Source organism: Neophocaena asiaeorientalis, unplaced genomic scaffold, assembly GCF_003031525.2.
Source record: "Neophocaena asiaeorientalis asiaeorientalis breed wild unplaced genomic scaffold, Neophocaena_asiaeorientalis_V1.1 scaffold398, whole genome shotgun sequence".
Lineage (NCBI taxonomy): Eukaryota > Metazoa > Chordata > Mammalia > Artiodactyla > Phocoenidae > Neophocaena > Neophocaena asiaeorientalis.
In genome coordinates this window covers 2,551,778-2,577,270 of record NW_020173416.1, presented here as the reverse complement: position 1 = coordinate 2,577,270, position 25,493 = coordinate 2,551,778, and the positions used below count along the sequence as shown (strand labels likewise).

The 25,493-nt window shown below is 42.5% G+C and overlaps 1 protein-coding gene across 1 annotated transcript in view; it reads left to right on the top strand.

The window, feature by feature from the left end:
• Window positions 1-3,127: 3,127 nt before the first annotated feature.
• GARIN2 (golgi associated RAB2 interactor family member 2) overlaps window positions 3,128-25,493 on the top strand; it is a 27,794-nt gene continuing 5,428 nt past the window's right edge. The window contains exons 1-7 of the mRNA XM_024747260.1: window positions 3,128-3,256; window positions 7,916-8,004; window positions 11,900-12,075; window positions 15,139-15,338; window positions 16,041-16,548; window positions 19,394-19,641; window positions 24,686-24,714. Of these exons, the coding sequence (XP_024603028.1) occupies window positions 11,917-12,075; window positions 15,139-15,338; window positions 16,041-16,548; window positions 19,394-19,641; window positions 24,686-24,714 (1,144 nt within the window). The 5' untranslated portion in view covers window positions 3,128-3,256; window positions 7,916-8,004; window positions 11,900-11,916. The remainder of the gene's footprint in view (window positions 3,257-7,915; window positions 8,005-11,899; window positions 12,076-15,138; window positions 15,339-16,040; window positions 16,549-19,393; window positions 19,642-24,685; window positions 24,715-25,493) is intronic.

Below are 25,493 nucleotides of genomic sequence, written 5' to 3'. Positions count from 1 at the left end.
GAGTGAGGGGAAAAAAAGGCTAGAACAAGTTGCCATTACCAGGGTGACAGAGAGAATCAAGAAGCAATCAGGAACGAACACAAGTCCCTTCTTCGCTCCCTCTGCTTGCCGAGTTCCCTGTAGTCTAATGCAGCCTATTGTTCAACCTAACAGGAAGCCAGCTGAAAAAAAAAAAAAAAAAAAAAAAAAAAAATGTCGTTAGCTGAGTTCCAGCCCCAGCACCACAATGTAGGATGCAGTGGTGGATTTAGAGCTGAAAGACAATCACTTGTCCGGGGATTGAGGAAAGGGTTCTCTAAACAGGTGACATTTGAAGTCAGATCAGAAGAATGAAAATAAGCCCCGCATGTTAAGAACTGAGAGAAGAGCATTTCAGACAGAGGAAAGGGCTTAAAGAATACAACACCAGAAAGGAGACAGAAGCATGATGAGGGAGAGGGGAGGGTTCTGAGATACAGCTGGAGAGAACTGAAGCCGAGATGCAGCCAGATCACGCTCACACATGTATAGGCTCTTGGGTATATACTAAACACACACACACACACACACACACACACATCCCTATGATATATGTCAAATAGCCTAAGAGCATGGGAAGCCACTGAAGGTTTAAGAAAAAAGCCTCTTATTTACTAAACACCTATTGAATACAAGGCACCATGCTAGACAAGGGCTCCTGCAAACAAGGAACTCATCCTTCCTGCCTCCTACACCTGTTCCTCTGCCTGTGTTTTGTTTCTTGGTTAATGGCACCACCATTTACCCAGGTTCCCAAACCAGAAACCTCTGAGTCACTCTTTCTTCTCACTTCCCACATCCAGTTAGTCACCAAGTTCTGTCAACTCTACTAATAGTTCCTAAATTAACCCTCTCTTTTCTAGTCCCACTGCTACCATCTTCATCTGTATGCCTCCAGAATTGCCCTCCCTGAGTCTGTCCTTCACACTGATACCAAAGTGATCAATGCAGAGCATAAATCTCTCTGTGCTATAACTCCTCATCAGAAAACTGCTGCAACAAATTAAGTCCAAGCCCCCAGTTAGGGTCTTTAAAGTCCTCTGTGATCTAGCCCCTCCCTCGTCCACCTTCACTTTCCCCCCTCACTTAACACCAGACCATTTGCAGTTACCCCTTCAAAGCATGTCATTTTATGCCTCAATGCCTTTGCTCAGGCTGGCTAATCTTCCAAGATTAACCTTGGACATTAACTCCTCCAGGAACCCTTCCCTAAATCCCCAGACTGGACTTTGTGCCTCTTATCTGTGCTTCCACTTATCTCTGCATCCCACTGAAATTATCTGCTTTCATCACCCCTCCTCCACTTGATGGCAGAGACTGTTCACCTCTGTAGCCCCAGGAAATAGTAGGTACTCATTGCTATACTGACCAACAGAATTGACCTTGTATAGCACTCACCAGGGAGCCAGAGACAAAACCTGGCATAAAAACTTCATATCATGCTTAGGACATGCAGTAGAGAGGACCCCATGCAGGCATGAGCGAGTTGGCACATCTCATGAGGAACAAGGACAGAAGGTTAATTGGTCATGGACCTCATTTCAACAAAGTGCCTCAGACTCAGAACTATGACATCATCTCCACGTAAAGTTATAAGTATGGTTCAATACGCTGTGCACGTTAAAAAACATTAATATTTTAAAGGTAAATATTTAAAATATACCATGATTTTTATTTCCCTCTTTTGGTATTTCTTCACTTTTTAAGATACCAGTAACCTCGAAAAAAATAGAAGTGAGAAACGAAGAGTTTCATCAAGACATCAGAATTAGTAACACCAACATGGAAGAGATGAATCAGATTTATGCAGAAATGTACCCTGGTCCTGAGTCAGGAAGCACAGAAAATGGCAAGGGATCACACAACAAATATGCTGAAAGAAGAAAGAGCCAATGGTACTCATACAACTAGAGGAAGAATTTGTCCATCCGAAAGAGGGCATTCAGGATAAAAGACGGGAAAGGGAGTGTCTGAGGGAAAAATAAAAGGGAACCCTTTGATCCTGCACATGTACAGACTGCCCTTGCCTGCAGGCTGAGCCAGTTATACGTGGAGAGTTACTACCAGAGCTTGATGCCAGTAAACACTCCATTTATGCAGCCAGCCCTCAACACTGCTTCTGGGAAAACTGCCTGATACACATCCTATGGGAGTGGATGCTGTGGTCTCCCTGACCCCAACACATGGTCCCACGTGGAAGTTACCGTTCTTAAGGAAATAGGAACCCTATCATCCACTCAAAAACTCAGATGATATTTATTCTGAGAGACTGAATATCCTCTGGGCCCTGTCCAAAGCAAGTGTTTGAATCTAGAATATGGTGACCCAAATGAAGTTAATTCACTAAGGTCATGCCCCCCAGGCCTAAGTGGTGAGTTTGCATCCCCTGGTGCCCTTCCATCCTCAAGAGCAGAGGAGGGAGTGGCTAGACAGGTGGGCATCTGCAGCACTGGACCACAATGCAAAGATGAAGAAGGACAATCTGACAGGGAAGCCACAGAGAAAAGCAAAGGCAAGTAACCTAATCATGTATCTTCAAGAGAGAGGAGAACTTCAGAGAGAGAATGCCATGCAGTTCTTTACATTCATTCATTCACCCAACAATTACTGAGTGCCTACTACAGCACGTGTCAGAATATACTAGAAGCTGGAGGTATGAAGATAAAGAGGCCTCTGCCCTCTAAGAATCCTACCTTCTTTTGAAGTTTTTCTTCATAGAAGCACAAAGCGGCTTAAGTATGTATAAGTCTCTGAAAATTGGGATGTTGGTAGATTGAATGATAAATTATCACTTGAATGATAAATGATAGTGTTTTCAACTTTCTCAGTATGATATCTTTTCCATGGTGATCCTATGACTAAATTGGCTTTTCTCTCCAGGGAAGCCTCTGAAAACTTCACATGGCAACCAGAACTACTGCTCCTGAGCTGTGCAGCTCCACAGGAATGCCAGCAACACCTCACCCCAGGGTTAGGGGCTGACCTTCAGGGCTGCTGCTCCCAGCGTTCTTCTCTTACTTCAGAGACTACGTCAGCACATTATGATGCAGGAGCCTTAGAACAATGCCCAGGGACGTCTGGCCTCCTGTGCTTCTTTCACTAAGGGGTAAGTTGCCTGTCCAGTAGACTGAAAACACCTGCCAAAGAAATGTGAAAAGAGCTGGAAACGTGCTATTTGGAGACTATTCTAGTAGACATCCAGGAGATCTCCAGAGATCTGTTTCATCCTCACCTCTATGTAAGTGACTGTCTGCCTACTGCAACTTTGGTGTGAACCTGAGAGAGAAGGAAAGGATAGTTCAATGAATTCTCATAATTCGAGGGCAAAATGTCTATTCTTTATCCACCTTCCCCTTTTCCTTAAAGTTTCATTTCCTTCTAGTTTCAACCAGAGCAAGCAAGAAATCTCAGAGACTTAACACCTGGTTACTGAATTTCTTTTTCTTAAAAATAGTTTGAGAGTTTCTTTGAAAACAAGTTTTCTGATGATTTTTACATTTTGATTTTTCAAACTTTCTTCCATAAGTGACTGAATTGAATGAATTTGTGGAAATGTGGTCATTTTAAATTATTCAAATGAGAGAGAAGATCTAGAACATAGGGCTTTTCTGTTCAAAGCTAAAAGGTTAGCTGGGGCCCCATTGTCAGAAGAGAGGGAGGCCACAACAGTTATATCTTCTCTAAGGTTCAACCAGAATTGCAACCTATGACTGTGATGGACCAATACGAAAAAGATGTTTACTGCTGTGTTAAGAATCTTAGAAAAAAACTAAGTAAATGCTATGCTTCAAAGTGCTACAAAGAACTAACCTCCAAGCTCCAAGTATCACAGAGACCAGTTCTAATGAGTGACAGGTAAACCCCATCATTCAAGAGCTTTCACGTCATTATGGAAATAACACAACAAAAGAAAAAAAGAGAAACTATGTGGTAGGTATATGGGTGTTCACTATAGAATTTTTTCAGCTTTGTTATAGCTTTAAAAATGTTTTATCACAAAATATCAGTGCGGGGAAAGACTACATGGAAGTGGTATTATTTTCAGGGCATTTATAGACACCCTCTCTGATTTCAGTGGTCAGAAAAGCCAATGAAAACACTTGCACGCTAGCTCCCAGACTTTCACTCTCTCCCTTTCCCAATTTCCATTAAAACTCAAGCTGTTGAGGAGGACCTTCAAGATGGTGGAGGAGTGAGATGTGGAGATCACCTTCCTCCCCACAAACGCATCAGGAATACATCTACATGTGGAACAACTCCTACAGAACACCCACTGAATGCTGGCAGAAGACCTCAGACTTCCCAAAAGCCATGTGGCTGACAGGGTCTTGGTGCTCTGGCCCGGTGTCTGGCCTGTGCCGCTGAGGTGGGAGAGCCAAGTTCAGGACATTGAACCACCAGAGACCTCCCGGCTCCACATAATATCAAATGGCGAAAGCTCTCCCAGAGATCTCCATCTCAATGCTAGGACCCAGCTCCACTCAACGACCAGCAAGCTACAGTGCTGGACAACCCATGCCAAACAACTAGCAAGACAGGAACACAGCCCCACCCATTAGCAGAGAGGCTGCCTAAAATCATAATAAGGTCACAGACACCCCAAAACACACCACTGGATGCGGTCCTGCCCACCAGAAAGACGAGATCCAGCCTTATCCAACAGAACACAGGCACTAGTCCCCTCCACCAGGAAGCCTACACAACCAACTGAACCAACCTTAGCTACTGGGGGCAGACACCAGAAACAACGGAAATTACAAACCTGCAGCCTGAGAAAAGGAGACCCCAAACACAGTAAGTTAAGCAAAATGTTAGGCCACCCTTCTGTGATCTCCCCACAAGAAAGCACAGCAGAGCACAGGAGACTCATCAGAGGGAGAACCTTGGATCATCCACTGCCCTTTAACAGAAAACTATTTCCCAAACATCGGTTGAACCATTGGGTGCAGTTCGTTCTGGCACATCTTACAAGAGACTGTGATGTTCCCAATAGGTCCACACCATGATTGGTAACTGCTGTTTTTTTAAAATATCTAATGTCATGGGAAAATATTAGTATATATTATATTATATAGCTAAAGCAATTTGTAAAACTGGAAAGAGATGAGATATATATGTATATATATGTATATATATATATATATATATATATATATATACACCAAAACTTTAATACCATCTCCAGTTATTAAGAGTGGTCCTAATAAATAGTTAACGGCTGACCCTGCTTTTGGACCACTGACAAAACGCGTGGTGCTGTGCGCGTGCACAGCCACACGGTTGGTTTCACAGAACGATTCATATGCCGTAAGAGCAGTGCTATCTTGATTAATTAACCAGCATAACTGAAGAGGTTAGGGGTGGAGGCTTTGGTATACAGAGAGATAATCTCAAATCACAGTTACAACAAAACTAGTTAAAATTCAGCACACATTTACCATCCATACACATAATTCAAAAGTATCAAAGTATTTCCAGAACAAATGTTTAGCAACAAACAATAAAAAGCATCAAACCAGAGAAGATAAAATATATGGTTACATTCTTTGTTCCTTAGCTGACCCCTACCTTTGTTCCAGGGTTCAAAGGGGACAAGAGGGGCCAGGCCTGGTCTTGGCTACCAATCCCCTGGAGCCCTTCCTTCTCCTCATTCTCTCCTCCCTCTCTGTGGCCTTGGATCCACAGCTACACCTGCTCCCCTGGGAGATCATCCTCTCTCTGGAGGAACTGTTCTCAGATCCAGGGATTCTGGAAGCCACATAAATGACTGTGCTGCGAAAGGGCCACAGGGCACATACAGAGTAGCATGTGTCTGTGAACAGTAGACATACCCTCCAATATGTGGATGTTATCACTTTGTTAAGTGATTTTTTCCCCAAAAAATGTGTACTCTATCATCCACTTGTGGATGAGCAAGAGTTGACTACTGTGTTTTATCAAATCTGAGATCCATCAATTATAAGATACAGCATTATACTATGGACCACTGAGAAAGAAAAACAATGCAGCTAATTGTATGACTCAATGCTTTCTTACTACTTGGGATTCTTCCACACAATATTTATCTGTCACTCTCTGTGCCCTCATCCTCTGTGCATTTCTTAGAGGAGTGCTCCACTCTGGTCTCTTGGACCTTCTTCCAAGCCTCTGATGTGCATTCTGCAAGTTTTATACAGAAACTTTCCCAATCTTACAAGAAGGTGTCAACAAAAGATTTTCAGGTACCCATTGGGAACACATTTTAAATGGCAATTAAATGCAACGCATGCAGTACAACCAATGTACATAATTTATTGTGAACAACCATGACTAGGTCCATGCAGGTACAGCCAAATGACAACCACCATGCAATTGTTCCCGCCAGTGGAGGGTGATCACAAGGCACACTCCATTTCACAGTTTTTAAGCTGAGGAAATTCCTTCATTCCTTAGAATGAATGAAACTTGGGAAATATGAAACTAACAGTGATCAAGAAGGAACCCAGCCCAGCAAACACTGAGGAGATTATACTTTTGGACACAGGGTCAAGTGTGGTGGACCAGCACAAGCAGCTACAGGTGCTCACTGTGCAATAGTCATGCTATTCAGTGTTTTTTATACATTGGTGCATCCAGTGGTCCCAACACTGAGTTGAGTTGGGTGCTGTTTTTTTTTTTTAATATTTATTTATGGCTGCATTGTGTCTTCATTGCTGAGCGCAGGCTTTCTCCAGTTGCGGCAAGTGGGGGCTACTCTTCATTGAGTTGTGCGGGCTTCTCACTGCGGTGGCTTCTCTTGTTGCGGAGCAAGGGCTCTAGGCGCGCGGGCTTCAATAGTTGTGGCACACGGGCTTAGTTGCTCTGCGGCATGTGGGATCTTCCCGGACCAGGGATCGTACCCGGACCAGGGATCTCCCTGCATTGGCAGGCAGATCCTTAACCCCTGTGCCACCAGGGAAGTCCTGAGTTGGGTGGTTTTATCCTCATATTATAGATGAGGAAATTGAGCTCAGGGATATCAAGTAACATGCCAGGGTCACCAAGTAGCAGGTGACAGAGCCCAAATGTGAACCTGGATATGTCTGGCTCCAGATTCTTTATATCCCCACCACACCAGTTTCCATACGGCCTCACAGCACTTGAGTTCTGAGAGCAATTATAGTTGTAGCTCACCTGGTCCCAGGTGTTCCTGAAGGGGTTATTTCAGAATTTTATGGAGAGGAAAAAGGATTGTCTATAGTGTCTGCAACCACAATACGGTGTGAGAACTACGTACTAGTGACAAAATAGTATGAGCATATGTAAGTGTATACATGTACACAACTACCAGTTGGGATGGTAGAGAGTTGAATAGAGTGCTCTGGCTCTTTATAGGAAGACAGTAACCCAGGCTTCTTACCACCCTCCATGGCACAACGGTTATTTGAGTCCATATTACTAGCTTTGTCACATTATAGAATATCCTCATGACTATAGGAGCCCAGGATTTCACTTATTTCGTAGTTTCAGGCCAGCTATGGGCTACAGACTCATGACTGTCTGATTCCACTCACCAAAAACCGTGATTGGCACCATTGCCAACAGCTCAGTTCAAATACAGACAGCAACCTTCTGACTACTAGTGTAATTAGAGGAACTCTTTTTTTTCTTTTTTTAATTTCAGCATAGGCAAAAGCCTTTATTTATTTAATTTAATTTTTTTTTTTTTTTTTTTTTTTTTTTTGCCCGCTCAGTTCCCTGACCAGGGATCGAACCTGTGCCCCCTGCAGCAAAAGCACGGAGTCATAACCACTGGACTGCCAGGGAAGTCCCTAGAGGAACTCCTTTTAAGGCATGGTCCTCATGTAGTAAATGAAAGTAAGGATTAGTATTTTCTTCCTTTGTACACTTTATTTTCCATTTCTTGTCTCCTTCACAGAAGACTTCATCATTAAAAGGAGGAAGCCCAAAATGAAGTGAGTTAAAAACTTTGTCTCTGAGAGGACTGTGGCTTGACCCTGAGTTGAGGTAAGAGGTGATGGTGCGTATGGCTGGCAGGGTGTGGGGGGACCACGTAGAGCTACACTGTCACATGCGCCCTCACCCTTGGTCTATCTCTCCCTTCGCTTTCTACTTACTCCACTTTCCAGGCTTTCTCTTTCTCCTTTCCTCTTCTGGGAATGACGCTGTACCAAAGACATTGCTTACAGGGATCAGCTTTTCTAGACCTCAAGCAGGTACACATGAACTGATAGTAGAGAGTCTGGGCTGATAGGGACAAAAGTGTAAGCAATCACAGCTGTTCTGGGAAGTGAAGGGTGAATAGTTGCTGTGATATTACTGGTAACCCTGAACCAAAAGGCTGCCAACCTTTGCTTTCCTTCCTCCGTCATACCTTGCTCTCATCTAAAAATGCACCTTTCTTGTGATTTCTTGTCAGATTCTAGGAGATCCCCGTATATTTAGGCCCCAAAGAATCCAGTTGATGTTTTCAACACTTGCTGTGTCCTCTGATTCTCTAAGGCGGCTTCATTGTTTCTCAGCCACTCAGCGATGATAAAATAAATGCCTTGTCCTGCTGGATGTCACGGAGGAGATAAAACCTAGATGGCAATGGGCCATTATGTGCCTTTTTCCTACCATCCTGTCACTGTGAGGATTCTCTCATTGCTATTGCAAAGCTCTCTCCTTGGAAATCTGAAGTGGCTGAATACAGCCTTTTGCATTGATGGCCAAACACTCAGAACTCATCCATCTCCCCTCCTCCATGCTCTCGTCTATAGCAGCGGTCCCCAACCTTTTTGGCAGCAGGGACCGGTTTCATGGAAGACAATTTTTCCATGGACCGGGGGTGGGGGACGTTTTCAGGATGATTCAAGCCTATTACATGTATTGTGCCCTTTATTTCTATTACTCTTACATTGTGATATATAATGAAATACTTATACAACTCACCACTGCCACTGACCTGACAGGAGGCGGAGCTCAGGCAGTAATGCGAGCAATGCGGAACGTCTGCAAACACAGATGAAGCTTCGCTTGCTCGCCAGCCACTCACCTCCTGCTGCGCGGCCTGGTTCCTAACAGGCCACAGACTGGTACCGGTCCATGGCCCGGGAGTTGGGGACCCCTGGTTTATACCTTCTTTTCCTTCCTCTTTCCTTGTATTATTATTCCCATTAAAATTTTTAAACAATCACAAACAGAAATATTGCAAGTACAATACAAAGACTTTTTCTTTCCTGAAGCTTTCGAGAGTAATTTGCCAAGTCGTTGCCCTATTATCCCCAAATACAATCAAGGGCATTCTCCTACACGGCCAAAATACAACCATCAAAACCAGGACAGGGGCTTCTCTGGTGGCGCAGTGGTTGGGAGTCCGCCTGCCGATGCAGGGAACGCGGGTTCGTGCCCCGGTCTGGGAAGATCCCACATGCCGCGGAGCGGATGGGCCCGTGAGCCATGGCCTCTGGGCCTGTGCTCAGCAACGGGAGAGGCCACAGCAGTGAGAGGGCTGCGTACTGCAAAAAAACAAAAACAAACAAACAAAAAAAAAACCAGGACAGGAGCATTGCCTATTACCACCACCTAATCCAGAGACCCCACTCCGCGTTTGCCAGTTGTCCCAGTAATGGCCTGCACGGCCAAAGGATCCAGTTCGGAATCACTGTCATGTCTCTTTAGCCCCCTTCAGTCTGGAACAGCTCTATACTCTTTCTTTGACTTTCATTAGTTTGACATTTTTTAAGATCACAGGTCAGTTATTTTGTAGAATGTCCCTCAATTTGGATCTGTCTGGTGTTTCCTAATAATTGGATTCAGGTCATGCACCTTTGGGAGGAATATCACAGAATGATGTGTGCATCTCGTTGCATCCTGTAAGGTGGTACGTCATTATCTCGTTGCATCCTGTAGGGTGGTACGTCATTATCTCGTTGCATCCTGTAAGGTGGTACGTCATTATCTCGTTGCATCCTGTAAGGTGGTACGTCATTTTGGTTTTTCCCATTACTGATAGTGTTCACTCATCACTTCACTGAGACGGTGTCTGCCCGGCTTCTTCACTGTACAGTTACTTTTTCCCCTTGACACTGATAAATATGTTGGTGAGAGGTACTTTGAACTAAATATTCTGTTCCTCATCGAAATTTTAATTTACATAGAGTCTCACGGTCTCCTATTTTATTAGATCAATTCCCCTGCATGAACATATTACCCATCTCTGCCACCGTCCTCTCTCCCTCTCGGACCCCCTCCTCAGGCTGCTCGGCCCTGGTTTCTTACACTGGGCTGCACCCCTTCTCCTGGTAATAGATGCCCTCTTGCCTCCCTTGTGTCCTGAGCTGTGGCTCCTCACTCCCCTCATTAGAGTCCTGCCTCCCTTTGTCCCAGCTAATGGATTTAGGACGAAATTATTCAGGAAGGGAAGAGAATAGGAAGAAGGGGAAGGCACCTTCTGTTGTCTCTGGTTCACCCTCCTTTTCCTTTTTCCCATACGTCCTGACCTATCCTGACCCCTCGCGCCCTTGCCGATTCTCACATCCATCTTTCCAAGCACTCAGGGCAGGACTGAACCTTAGGCCATGGCATAAGCTCCTCTAGTCAGACTATGAGGTTCTGATTCCTGGTGTGGGGACTTATAAGGTGTGACCTCGGGTAAGTTACTTTCCCTCTCCAAGCCTCATGGTGTATAAAATAAGTATCTTAAAAATGCTAGTTCATAGTGCTTTTAGAATCAAATGAGACAGTGCATGTAAAGCTATTATTGCCTGCCGCAAAGCAAGAACTAAATATATTTTGTTGGTTATTATTTTCCGTCCTCCCTGTTTCAGCTGATGGTTGTTGTTTTATCTGTTTCTCTTTTTTTCCTGAATGATCTCTTTTGTCTCATTCTTTTTACATTTTGGCTCCTCTGGACTATTTCACTTTCTCTTGAGTTATTTCACTTTCCCTATGTTCATGTGTAAGATGCGCTGGAGGGGGGCATTGTGTTGTCACCAGCAGAAGGTCTGATGAGAATTCCCAGGGTCACACGCTCATGGGTTAGCAGGCAGCGGTGGTCTCTGTGTCCCAGGCCCTGGCTGGGACAGAGATGGGGCATGTTCACTGCTACTGTCTAGCTTGGCTAGGGAAAGGAAAAGAAGGATCTCTGAGAAAGGACTGAGGTGGAAATAAGCATTCAGAACTTACTGCTTTCCTCTAACCGGCATGGAGTTTGTGAAGAAGGAAGAGTGATCTTTTGAAGGTTTGAACAGAATTGCATTCTAGGACCTGTTCCTTTCTTGGAATTCTGTGATTTCTGGTAGGTGAAAGGTGAAATCCAATGAAGTAGAGCCATTGGTGTCTACTGAAGCAGTTTCTGGAGAGAGAGCCAGAGCGACAGCAGGAGATGTACAGCTGTCAGTGACTAGATAGATACCCACTGTTCACTAAGCCTCGGTAGCAGGTGAATGGTCAGGAAGAGATGATCTCAGGTTAGTATGGTATACCCTACTTACAGAAAAGGACTTTAGGCCCATGCATGCTGGGAAGGATAGAGGTACCATTAATTAAGAAGGTGGAAAATAATGGTTTGGGGAGGGGGGATGCTGAGAGGCCTCCCCTAACCACCCTAACTAATTTCTGTTGCCAGTCCCACACCCCAGACACTTTTTATCGCATGGAATTGATCCAGAGTCTTTGTAGCCCTTATCATCCAACATCTTCTTGCTTACTTGCTGTTTCCCCAGAGACTGTAACCTGCGTGAGGGCAGGCATCGTATTGGTCTTATTCACATGGATCTCCAGTGCCCATCACAATCCCTGGAATGTCGTAGATGTTGATAAAATTAGTTGAATTAGTGGAAAAGTGAGGCGACTTAATTATTATATTAGATTTTCTCTGTCTCTGTTCATTGTATTTCCATTTCTTCAACTTTCTGAGGTTTATACGTAAGCACAATGAAGAAGAATAACAGCCAGTCTACTACGAGGATCGACGAGCAAGATGACATCTGTGTCCCAGGCTCCAAGGATCCAGGAGAGCTTCAAAATATGTTGGATGAAGGAGAGTATGCCCCTTTTGTATCTCCTCCCATATTAGAGAGCAGTTTTATCCAGGTAAATAATAATTGAGCCCTGAATTAAGTTCTAATAACTTTGGTAATTAATTTTCTCAAAGACAACAGAAAAGGTTGGAAAAATTGTTTTAATGTGGCAAGGGAATGTGTGATACAATTAAAGTGAACAGTTTGGGAACTTCAAACAACCTAAAATAATTATGATGTAAAAGGAAAATTCATTTCAAATTTTCCCAACAAACTCTTACCTAGAAATTCTGTCCCAAGTCTACTGAAATTTTCATTCTATCATCATCTCCCCAAAACTACACAAAGAGATTATAGTCATTTTTAGAATATTCTGCCACAGGAAAGCACTCAGATAACTCCTTAACTTAGTTCCCCTGCATCAGCAGGCAGACTCCCAACCACTGCGCCACCAGGGAAGCCCCTAGGAGACATTTTAAAGAATAACATCTAACACAACTAGGGATTAAAATGCATTTTCGTTCTTAGTTCTGAAGGTAAAATATAATTGTCAAATTGTGCCAGGGAGAAAAGTTTCCTTCTCCTAAAAATGTACCTACATGATGAATGAAACTACACTTTAATACATTTGAGAGCAGTTCTAACTTTCCGCTAAACATTCAACATGAAATTTTTCAGACAGGGGCTTCCCTGACGGTCCAGTGGTTAAGACTCTGTGCTTCCGCTGCAGTGGGGTGCAGGTTCGATCACTGGTTGGGGAAGTTCCGCATGCTGTGAGGTATGGCCAAAGGGAAAAAAAAAAAAAAAACTCAGACAAAGAAACAGGGAAATGTGTTAAATGGTGTGGGCCATACCCTTAAACTTCCTGAAAATGTCACAACCAAGTCTAACGTGAAACATGCCCATTTAAGCAGCTCCTTGGCTGATTCTACAAAGGAGTGACAGGAACGACAACATACACACATTCTCTGCACTGACGGGAGACCTCCTCACTTCCAGACACCATAGGAGGGAGGTGATGCCTCAAAGAACACTAATGTTTAAGTCATGCCCCAGAAAGCATGTGATGCTGTGATTTGACGTTCTTTACCTTCTGTGCGCTTCTTTCCTACTAATAATCTTTTTATTTTATTTTTCACACTTCTGCACCTTTTTCAAATAACCATTTTCAAGTTCTAATGAACACTGGGAGAGGCAGTCAGCATTCTATAAATCAGACATGGCCCCATGTCTTAACTGGATATGTTATTCCCTTTAACACACACAACCTCTTGTGGTCGGTATGTCTCTGGCAGCAAGTTATCAAGGTTCCTGACTCAACTGTGAGCGAAAAAGAACAATTATCTCAAGTAGAGTGAAAGAACCACAGGACCTCAACTCACTCTTGGGAGTTATCAGGGACCTGGGTTGTCTCTTTTTGTTGTCACCCTCAAATTCACTCCCTTCGTGATATCACATGCAAACAGGACATGACAGCTGCCAGCAACAGAAGGGATGTGTCTCATCCTTGAACTGTCTGTGAGGGCTGAGAACCCTTTCCCAGAGCCTCCAGGAGGCCCCCAGCAGTGTCTCGTTGGCCAGGGCCTGCTGAGAGCAATCACTGGCCAGGGGATGGAATGGATCACCATGACCAGTTTAGGTGGATCAGGATTTAGCTCCTCAGCTGGGGCAGCATCCCTGAGGGGTGGATACTGGACAAAACCAGAATTCCATTAATCCGATGAATAGGAGCATGGCTTTGGGTAGGTAATCAATAGTGTAGGCTACAATCTCTTTCTAAATATATTTGCTTTTAAGTCATTTATTTTTTTTGAAGCAGTTAATGTACAGCTGAGAAACCAAGTGTTTCCCCTCTCTGGCTTCCTTCACATCCCTGTCTACCCACTTTCCAGTCTCCTCTTCTTCCAACTGGCAGAGATTCTCAGACAGTCTATGTCCCACATTGTTCAGGTCTCAGCTAGAGGTCCCTTCCTCAGGGGAGGATTTTCTGACCCTATGGTGAGGGTGTGCTGGAGCTGGCCGATTGGTAAGTGTTCAGGAAGTTTACAAGTCAGTTGTTAAACACAGCCATCGTTAAGAATTAAATTGTATAAACTTATAAATAAAACTATTCAGGGGCTTTCCTGGTGGCGCAGTGGTTGAGAATCCGCCTGTTGATGCAGGGGACGCGGGTTCATGTCCCAGTCTGGGAAGATCCCACATGCCATGGAGCGGCTAGGCCCGTAAGCCATGGCTGCTGAGCCTGCGCGTCCGGAGCCTGTGCTCTGCAATGGGAGAGGCCACAAGAGTGAGAGGCCTGCGTACCACAAAAAAAAAATAAAAATAAAAATAAAACTATTCAAAACAAAGGCAACAAGGGATTTCCCTGGTGGTCCAGTGGGTAAGACGCTGCACTCCCAATGCAGGGGGCCTGGGTTTGAACCCTGGTCGGGGAACTAGATCCCGCATGCATGCCGCAACTAAGAGTCTGCATGCTGCAACTAAGAAGTCCACATGCTGTGACTAAGAGCCCACATGCCGCAACTAAGACTCGGTACAGCAGAAATAAATAAATAAATAAATGTTTTTTTAAAGTACCCCCCCCCAAAAAAACCAAAGGCAACAAATACTCAAAACTCATCATTCCTATTATATTACTACATTTTACTATTATCTTGAGGTTATGGATACAAGTTTGACTTCTGGGAGAATCAATTGGTTGTATGGATTTAACATAAAGAGTATGGTATATCACTGTCTGTAAATTGTGTGCTACTCATCTTTTATACCAGTGAAATTGATAATAAACTTATGAGCATCTCCCGAGAGACAGTGGTTACACACTTATCAGCACACCATTGCCTTCCTCCTCCCAAGTCAAGTTTTCTGTGATGTGCTCCACAGCACAGCACCCTGAACTTATACTCAGTAACACTTACAACAACACTTAGTGACATACTTGTTTAATGTTCGCCTTCCCCAGTGGACCCCACAGGTCAGAGACTGTGTCTGTCTGTTCTCTGTGATATCTCTAAGAATTCACTTGAACAAAGGCATCATGGTTCATTTCTCCTTTATTCCTACACTGCTTGGGTAAACGAGGTTGTCAGGGCCACACACTTCAACAGAAAACTCCTCTTCCTGTTCTCTGCCTCAGGTCAACAGGAGAGGTGAATCCATTTACCTTCATAACCGAGCCAACTGGGTGACTGTAGGCATCTGCTCTTCCAGTCCCACCCTCAAGACCCCCAACGCGATGCTGTTGGCACATCTGACACCCGCCGCCCAGAAAAATTCAGAACCCCTTTTTGAAAGTCTTCTGACATCTCCTTCTCTGGAGAATCTGGTGCTCACCAGGTGAGTTACAAAGAGAAGAGGTTAAAGACCTCTCAGAAAACATGCTTTACCCCTGACGAGCTGAGAATAGAAACACAGATGACAAGTGGTCCAAGGGAGCATCTCACTTGTGCTCCCTGCTGCAGATGAGAGTCACATCCTTAAAGTCTGGGGAGATAGTTTGACAACCTGGAAGTCAAACAGGCCATTCACTTTTCAAAACTTAAACCTAAGTAACAGGAACTGAAGGCTCATAATAAAATGCCTCTCTAGAACATTCCCCCCACCCTATCCCAACTTCCATCAGAATTAGCTCTGGTCTTGTCTCAAGCCACCAACTTGCTGTAGAACCCACAGCAAATCACTAACTTCTCTCAGTCTCAACCTTGCAGGATTAACTAAATGGGACAACTTCTCCTAAATAAATAGTAAATAGTTGATATTTTAGTTCATTAGAGTCTTAGTATGATTCAGGCCAGATGGTCCTCAGGAGCCTGATTACATGTACTAAAAATCAAAGTTTTGACCCTCAAAAGCTAAGAACCAGACCTGGGAACATATGGCCACAAGAAGGTCCTGCCCCGTCCCATGCCTGCCCCTCCCCAGGCCTGTCAGAGAGACACGCCTGTTGTCCTGAGTCTCACGCCACAAACTGCTATAAAAGGAAAGTCCTCCCGATAGTTTCCAATCAGGCCTCCAGGTGATATTTGCATTTGTCTGCAGGTTTCTCCCTCTGCAGTTTGTGACTCTTTCTGTGCATGATGCTGAGAATATGCGCATCAAAGTAAAGCTGGTGAGTGGCCGAGCCTACTACCTACAGCTCTGTGCCCCTGCATGCAAACAAGACACCCTATTCCGTCAGTGGGTGGAACTCATCTCCCTCTTGAATGAGGAGAAAGCCAAAGCTTCCAAAGTGTCAGAAGTCTTCAGCCTCTCAGAAATCAAAGACAGCACAGACAACACAGGGTCAGTGGACATCACGCATATTGCAGCCTTCACAGCTGTACAGACCCCACACCGGTACACATGTTCAGACCCCATCAATGGCATAGAAAGCATTGATTTCTCAGAATTCACGGACATCACCGATGTCACGGATATTCCAGAAAATGAGGTCACCGAGGCCCCAGATATAAGAATTGTCACAGAAGTCACAGAAGTCACGGACATCTGCAATGTCACAGTGGTGTTTGAAAATGATGACATACTCAGGGCCAAGCAGGAGGAAAAGGTATGTGACATGGAAGACTTTCATTCTCTAATAATCACTCTCTTTCACCTTCTTTTGTAAGCTACCTGATAGCAATTATCAAAATGCTATGGAACTTACCCTAAGTAACCTAATATTAATAATGAGTTCTGATACCTGAACCCTGGTGTAAAAGAGTTGCAAGATGTTCCCTGAAACAGGCAGTGCACATCCATACCATACAACTTAACCCTGTATCAGAAAGCTATGGTGGGATAAAAGGAACTTTGGTATCAGAAGCCCTGGGTTGGAATCTTGCCCTGCTGCATATTAGTTTGGCCAAGTCACTGAACCTGCATGAGTCTGTTTCCTCACCTCTCAAATGGGGATATTAATATCACGCAAGGGCTATATTAAGGTTTAAATGTACACAAAAGTATGAAGTATACTGAAGGATGGGGTGAAATTTCAGTAAGAAGTGAAGGTGGAAATAAGAAACTAAAATACCCAAAGTGAGCACCTTTAGAAAGGGCCAGAAAGTGGAAAAACACAGAGACACATCTGAGAATAAGTCAGTTTGGCTGGAGCATAACATATGTGGAAAATATTAGGATATAGGATGGAAAGTTGCTTGCAAACCTTGAATGCCAAAATAAGAAGTGTAGACTCAGTCCTTGGGCAAACCTTAGCCACAAAATCTCTGTGTAAGGGAGTGAAAGCTGTGTTTTTAAAAGATTAGTCTGATGGAAGGATGGATGGCAGGTAAAGAGATCAGTGTGTAGACTGCTGCTGAGAAACCTCCATGGGGCCCACAACAGAAAAATGGCAGAGGGCAAAGATGGACATTTCCAGAAGAAGAAAACGCTAGCTGATGAATTTAGTGGAAAAGTTTTACCTCACTAGTAATCAAAGAAGTGCAAACTTGAAAAAAATTTCATCTATAAAACTGCTAATTAAAAGGATAAAAATAGTCAGTGTTAGTAAAGGTGGGGTCACCTTGGAATTTGTAAAGATTCATGGTAGGGTGAGAATTGGAACAAACTTTCTTGAAATCATTATGAGTCAAGAACCTAGAAATGTTGACACCCTTTGACTCAGTGATTCCACTTTTAAGAATCTTTCCTAAGGAGTTAATCATCAAAAGGAATGAGGATTTAGCTATAAAGATGTTAATCATACCACATCTATACCATGTTTATAAAAATGAAATAATGAAAATACGGAAGTAAACTGAACATCCACCACAGAGAAATGGCTAAATGAATTTAAATCCACAAAGGTCAGGTACCATGTTTATCTCATTCAGGGGCAACTACAGTGACTGGCAAGATCATAGTCACTCAGGAAATATTTGTTAAACGAATGACTACTCTGTAGCTGTTAAAATTGTTGGAGAATTTTTCTTTACTTGGAAAAATGTTTATGATGTAAACCTGAGTGAAAAACGAAGTAAAGAATATGATCCTTATTACATAAAAATGCATGTAAACACACAGACAATAGGAGGGGGAAAAGTCATATTGTTAATAGTAGTTTGTTTCTAGATTGCAAGTTTATAAGCAATTGATGTTTTCTTCTTTATATATTTCTGAATTGTCTGTTTCCTACAATAAAAATAATTTTTAATTAGAAAGATTCAAGTTGCTTTACACAGTTTTTAATAACATTTTATAATAAATCATTAAGTGAAAAATGTGGGATATGACCACAAAGCAGACACATTCAAAATAAATAAATGGACAGAAAGATCGCAATGAAATGTGTCATGGTAGTTATTTCTGGCCTGTGGCATCAAGCAAGCAATAATTTTCTCCCTCTAACTTTATATCTCTTAGGATTTTCTAAATATTCTATGATAAATATACATTACTTTCATTGTCAGAAAAAATGTTTTAGCTTTAGAGAAGATTATTGCATTATTTTCAAGGAACAGCCATAGAGGTGATGGACTATGTAATGACAAAGGGAGGAAGAAGGTGCAGATGTGAAGGACATCAGAGAGACGGAGTCTTTTTTAAAAGATTTATTATTTATTTATTTTAATTTTTGGCTGCATAGGGTCTTAGTTGCAGTACGTGGGATCTTTCATTGCGGAGCATGGGCTTCTCTCTGGTTGTGGTGTGCGGGCTTCAGAGCTCATGGGCTCTGTAGTTTGCAGCACGCAGGATCTCTTGTTGAGGCGTGCAGGCTTAGTTGCCCCGCGGCACGTGGGATCTCAGTTCCCTGACCAGGTATCGAACCCATGTCCCCTGCATTGGAAGGCAGATTCTTTACCACTGGACCACCAGAGAAGTCCAAGAGAGACAGAGTCCTTAAGACCGGCTGACCTATTGCTCTGAGGCCTGAGAGAGATTCTAAGGAAGGCGGGGAGCGACAGAAGTGGTATATTAACAGAAACCAGGACATTAGAACGGGAAATATTTTAGGGTACTAAGTTTTAGATTCTAAGTCTTTTGAAAAACAAACTCTTTAGTATTACTAGGAACCTCCAACTTCTGTCACCTATTAGATGCTCTTAAATCAAGAGCAACCTTGGATTGGGGAGCAGGTGTCAAGGCATTTCTAGAAAACCTTCCTTTCCTGCCAATTCAGGGAGAGGAAGTCCTGCAATTGAGTCCTAATTTTCTTGTGTGAGGTGACATTGGTATACCTGACCACATGAGTTCTAGCATGTGCTGTGTCAGGTCCCCATGCTGCCAGCCTCCAGCACCCACCTGGACTCTTCTCAATGGTTGTGCAATACCAAGCCTCACCCCCCTCATCATTGTGCCTGTGCACTTGAGGCCACTCAGTAAATATAGATGAAATAATTACTGCTCCTTAAATAATCTGCTTCTGTATGATGCTCTTCTGCTCCCTGATTTGCTGCCGCCTGTTATTTTCAAAGGAAAAAATGGAAAATATTCTGAAGGCTGGTTGTCTACGAGATACAAAAATTAAGAATGAGTTTAGAGAATCCTCAAAACATGTCACCATCTCAAATCTAATGCTAACTTTCGAAGGTGAAAGATGTTTTCAAACTACCTTGACTCCAGAAGAAGGTGAGACAAATAAATCCAAAGAGATGAGCGATAGGCCCACTGAAATAAGGACAACAGACTCTAAAAGCACGGCTCTCAAGGCTGAAGAATCCAGGTATGTGAGGCAGGGAAATGCCAAGTGATGCTAAGATGTGAAGTATGTAAATAAGTGCATGCTTTCAAGTCCCTGCAACTAGGGCATTGTTTGCTGAAGATCCTCAGACATACATACAATGTAATTGAATGATAACATAATCAACTCAGTTATCCACATTTGGTTCAACTTTGTCTAATTTTTATTTTCACACCAACTTCTCACACCATTCAGTTGCCTTTCTGGGCCATCTGCCTGGTGTCAGTGGTGTGTGCTGAAGAAAACAACAGAATCACGATGTCCACATTTTGGAGTTGGAGGCTACAGTATTTACAGGTATTTTTATCTTTACACTTCTCTGTATTTTCTTCTCTACATATCCCTTACCCTTTTTTTGTGTGTGTGTGGTACACGGGCCTCTCACTGTTGTGACCTCTCCCGTTGCGGAGCACAGGCTCTGGGCGCGCAGGCTCAGCGGCCATGGCTCACGGGCCCAGCCGCTCCGCGGCATGTGGGATCTTCCCAGACCGGGGCATGAACCCGTGTCCCCTGCATCAGCAGGCAGACTCTCAACCACTGCGCCACCAGGGAAGCCCTACCAGTGGTTCTTAATGTGTGGCTGGTCAGCAGCATCACCTGGGAGCCAGTTAATGATGTAAATTCTCAGGCCCACCCCCACCCTGCTGAATCATAAACTCTGGGATGGTCTCAGCATTTTGTGTTGTAATAGGCCTCCCAGTGGTTCAAATGTACAATCAGGTTTGAGAACTGTTGCCTTATGAGAAGCCAGTCCTAGGTACAAAGCAGGGCTGAGCAAGGCTTGTAAGGGCTTCTCCTGAGGCCGCAGAGCCAAAATGGGGATTCCCCTTCATAGCCATAGGAAGAACAATCAGGTCAAATTCAAGGGAGGCTTCTTCAGAAATTTTTCCTATACGACCAAGAGCTTTGAAGTTTGGATTAAAAAATATATTAAAAATCAATTCATATAGATAACTAATGAGAACCTGTTGTATAGCACAGGGAACTCTACTCAATGCTCTGTGGTGGACCTAAATGGGAAGGAAATCCAAAAAAGAGGGGATATATGTATACATATAGCTGATTCACTTCACTGTACAGCAGAAACTAACACAACATTGTAAATCAACTATACCCCAATAAAAAAAAATCAATTCATGTCTTTTTCCTCTCTGATTGCCATAGCTAGGACTTCCAAAACTATGTTGAATAAAAGTGGTGAGAGTGGACATTCTTGTCTTATTCCTAATCTTAGAGGAAATGCTTTCAGTTTTTCACCATTGACATGATATTAGCTGTGGGTTTGTCATACATGGGCTTTTATTATGTTGAGATAGGTTCCCTCTATGCCCACTTTCTGGAGAGTTTCTATCATAAATGGGTGTTGAATTTTGTCAAAAGCTTTTTCTGCCTCTATTGAGATGATCATATGGCTTTTATTCTTCAATTCGTTGATGTGGTGTGTCACATTGATCGATTTGCAAATATTGAAAAATCCTTGCATCCCTGGGATAAATCCCACTTGATCATGGTGTATGATCCTTTTAAAGTATTGCTGGATTTGATTAGCTGGAATTTTGTTGAGGATATTTTCATCTAAGTTCATCAGTGATATTGGCCTGTAATTTTCTTTTTTTGTGGTATCTTTGTCTGGTTTTGGTATCAGGGTGATGGTGGCCTCATAGACTGAGTTTGCAGTTGTTCCTTCCTCTGCAATTTTTTGGAATAGCTTCAGAGGATAGGTGTTAACTCTTCTCTAAATGTTTGATAGAATTCAGCTGTGAAGCCATCTGGTCCTGGACTTTTGCTTGTTGGGAGTTTTTAAATCACAGGTTCAATTTCAGTACTTGTGTTTGGTCTGTTCATAGTTTCTATTTCTTCCTGGTTCAGTCTTGGGAGATTGTACCTCTCTAAGAATTTGTCCATTTCTTCTAGGTTGTCCATTTTTGGGGCATATAGTTGCTTGTAGTAGTCTCTTATGATCCTTTGTATTTCTGTGGTGTCAGCTGTAACTTCTTTTTCATTTCTAATTTTATTGATTTGAGCCCTCTCCCTTTTTTTCTGGATGAGCCTGGCTAAAGGTTTATCAATTTTGTTTATCCTTTCAAAGAACCAGATTTTAGTTCATTGATCTTTTCTATTGTTTTCTTCATCTCTATTTCATTTGTTTCTGCTCTGATCTTCATGATTTCTTTCCTTCTACTAACTTTGGATTTTGTTTTTTCTTTCTCTAGTTGCTTTAGGTGTAGAGTTAGGTTGTTTGAGATTTTTCTTGTTTCCTGAAGTAAGATTGTATTTATATAAACTTCCCTCTTAGAACTGCATTTGCTGCATCCCATAGGTTTTGGATCGTCGTATTTTCATTTTCATTTGTTTCTAGGTTTTTTTTTTTCAATTTCCTGTTAGATTTCTTCAGTGATCCATTGGTTGTTTAGTAGCATATTGTTTAGCCTCCATGTATTTGTGGGCTTTTGCAGTTTTTTTCTTGTAGTTGATTTCTTAAGTTCATAGCATTGTAGTAGGAAAAGATGCTTGATATGATTTCAATTTTCTTAAGTTCACTGAGGCTTGTTTTGTGGCCCATCATGTGATCTATCCTGGAGAATGTTCCATATGCACTTAAAAAGAATGTGTATTCTGCTGCTTTCGGTTGGAATGCTTTTATTTATTTATTTATTTTCCAGATGGAAGAAACTTTCCTGCTTCAGATTGAGGGTGGAGAAGTAGCTGAAAGAGAGAAATTTCCCTCAGGACACTGATCTATTATTTCTTGATGGTAACCACTGAGTTTTTTCGGTGGAACTAAATAATGCCCAGGAGGACTACTGGAAGTCTGATGTGTTAGAGGAGAAAGAAGGAAGGGAGATTTAAAAAGTAACCAATCGGTGCTTTCCATGGCCACTGAGCCTTTGCGTCTGGAGCCTGTGCTCTGCAACGGGAGGGGCCACAACAGTGAGAGGCCCGTGTACCACAAAAAAAAAAAGTAATCAATCATCTGTCAGAAGTAGTGAGAGAAAAACAAAGAATGTAAGAGGCAAAGGTAAGCAGGTGCCACTCAATAGAAAATATATCTTTTGCTGTGTATGAGTATGACTTTCATAGAAAAGCATAAGATTTCTAAAAAACAAATGAGATAAAATTGAATCCATCCAATCTAGCAATTTGTCCTAAATAATAATTAATCAGGTCTGATCATTCTGACATCTTCCTTCTGCTTTATCTCATTCATTATGTCTCAAAGGATTAAGTCAGGACACCATGAGAGTGATAACTAAATTCTAGTATATATTCATTTTTCTTCTCTAAGACCATGGATTTCAGTGACACTTTCTAACCGTATACTTTGGAACAATGGAAAAAAAAAATTAAACAATGAGGTCATTGAATATTTTGCCCTCAGATTCATTGATCTTAAAAATGTAAATTGAGCAACTTAAATCTAGATGAGTGAAAGACGCTGGAGACTTGTATAATGTCATTTTAGGTGCTTTAGAAGTGAAGGATTTACTTTATAAAGCATTTATATTCCTTCGCATACCTTGGCAATAGTGCTACTGTGACTCTTCCCTTTGTTTTAAAGAGGACAATGGCAGGCTTTATTTTAATTTGCACCTATTTTTTTTTAAGTACACTTTCTTGATATTTCTCAGTCTCTTGAAAACTTTTATCATTAAACTCAACCTTATTTAAATCACCAGACCTACTTGGTACATGAGTAGTTGTTTGCAAACTTCTCAGAAAATTACTAATTTAACCTTAAGATCCATTGTAGAACCTGAACTGCATGGATTTGCCAGACCTCTTAAATGGATCAGAATTATGTCTTTGCACATTTATCTGGGAAGATATTATCTAAGGATAATTATTCTTTCCAAACCCTTTTACTCAAACAGCAATACTTCCAAAAGAGTTACTGAAATGTAGCCAAGGAACAAAGATTTGGTGAAAATTAACTGACAATTTTATATTTTAGCATGTCAATGAGGTTACAAAAATAAGTATTTTTTGATATTAATTTTAAAAATCAGGCATGCAGAAAACAAACTTCTTTGTCCAAAGACATCTCTGAAAGTGAAATAGCCTGAAAAACTGACAGCTAGTCTCCTATTTTATCCACTAAACCATAAGAAGTGTATTAACTTGGACAAATACTTGGGTATGTTATTCGCCTACAAGATTCCCATCAGGGCCACAGAGATTGTGATGAAGAGCTAGCAGAGTAGGCACTGTAACCCCAGTCACCCCTCCATTCCAGAATGTACCCCACGTGTCTATGAGAGCTTCCTGTGTGATCTGTCTGCTGACCCTACTGTAGAGAAAGAAAGAAATAGTGATCAAACAGCTGACTCTGTTTACGGAAGCCCCAGAGCAGCAGCAGTTAGCTTCTTGGAGTCTCAACCTCAAATGAATTTTCAGGGGCTCGAGAGGTAGCAGGTTAGGGATGGTCACAGCCTCACTGAGTGACAGGTGATAGTTACAATAAAAATAGGTTAGGGCTTCCCTGGTGGCGCAGTGGTTGAGAGTCCGCCTGCCAATGCGGGGGACGCGGGTTCATGCCCTGGTCCAGGAGGATCCTGCGTGCAGCGGAGTGGCTGGGCCCGTGGGCCGTGGCCGCTGGGCCTGCGCGTCCGGAGCCTGTGCTCCGCAACGGGAGAGGCCACAGCAGTGAGAGGCCTGCGTACCACACACACACACAAAAAAATAGGTTATATGTAATTACATACAACTCACTTTTACAGCTTTTACACGTTGGATAGCTTACATGTTGCGAAAATTTAGGTAATTTTACCCTAGGAATACTCTAAGAATACTCTAAGAATTACTCTAAGATTTTACTTACTCTAAGAATTTGCTCTAAGAATACTCTAAGAATAAATAATTTTACTCTAAGAATAAATTATAATGAATAATACCCTTGACTTGCTAAATATGTTTCATTACTACCTACAAAGTACTTAGAGAATGATTATCTCATACTTAGTAGTTCTTTTCTAAGTATTTGTGGTTATACTGCCAAAACATTGAAATGTGCTATTTATTTTTACAGGAGCAGGAGAACTGATTCAGACACTTCAGGTATGAAACAAATTCCACTACATTTCTTTGTGATCCCTGGTATCAAGCAGTCACCTCTGGGTCCTAGAACAGAGTAGTTAAGAACAAAGGAATCCAGCTAGATGTTTTGATGCGTTCCCTTTCCTGCCTTTGCTCCATTGTGAGAGTCCTATCCTGCAGAAACTGCCTCAAGGACTATATTCATGCTATCTTTCAAGAGGTAGGCATCACTTTGCTTTTTTCTGTGCTGATAGAGTTCCCTAGTTCCCTGAATGTCTAACTCACTGGGCGTGAACCACTCCCGAGGTAGCTCTGCCGGCAGAACCTGAACATGATACGGCCTCTTATTCCTACTGATTTGGAAGGGAATTGATCCACAGCGCAATTTCTTGGTAAATCTAAAACCACCTAGCCCCTCTTTCCTTCCTGCTTACGTCTTTGGCTTCTGCTTCGCTGTCAGGTGATACCATTTAATTACCATTTTCCTTACATATTTCCATGTCTCGGGATCTTTAACCTGTAACAAGTATTTGAAGTAGAGGCTGTCTTGTAGGCACCGGTGGAGATTTCTCCCCTTACTTGCTGCTGACCCACTTCTAAGTTACTGTCTAACTTCTGGGGGGTAGAATAGGCCTCAGCTCCAGTCATGCACATAAAAGAACATCATGGAAGGAACACAGAAACACACTTAACTAAATGTAAATGGAGAGGAAAAAAATACCAAAAACACTTGAAGACATTTTTAGTCACTTTTGCAAGAGTCCTACCAAAAAAAAAAAAAAAAAAAAAAAAAGACTTGG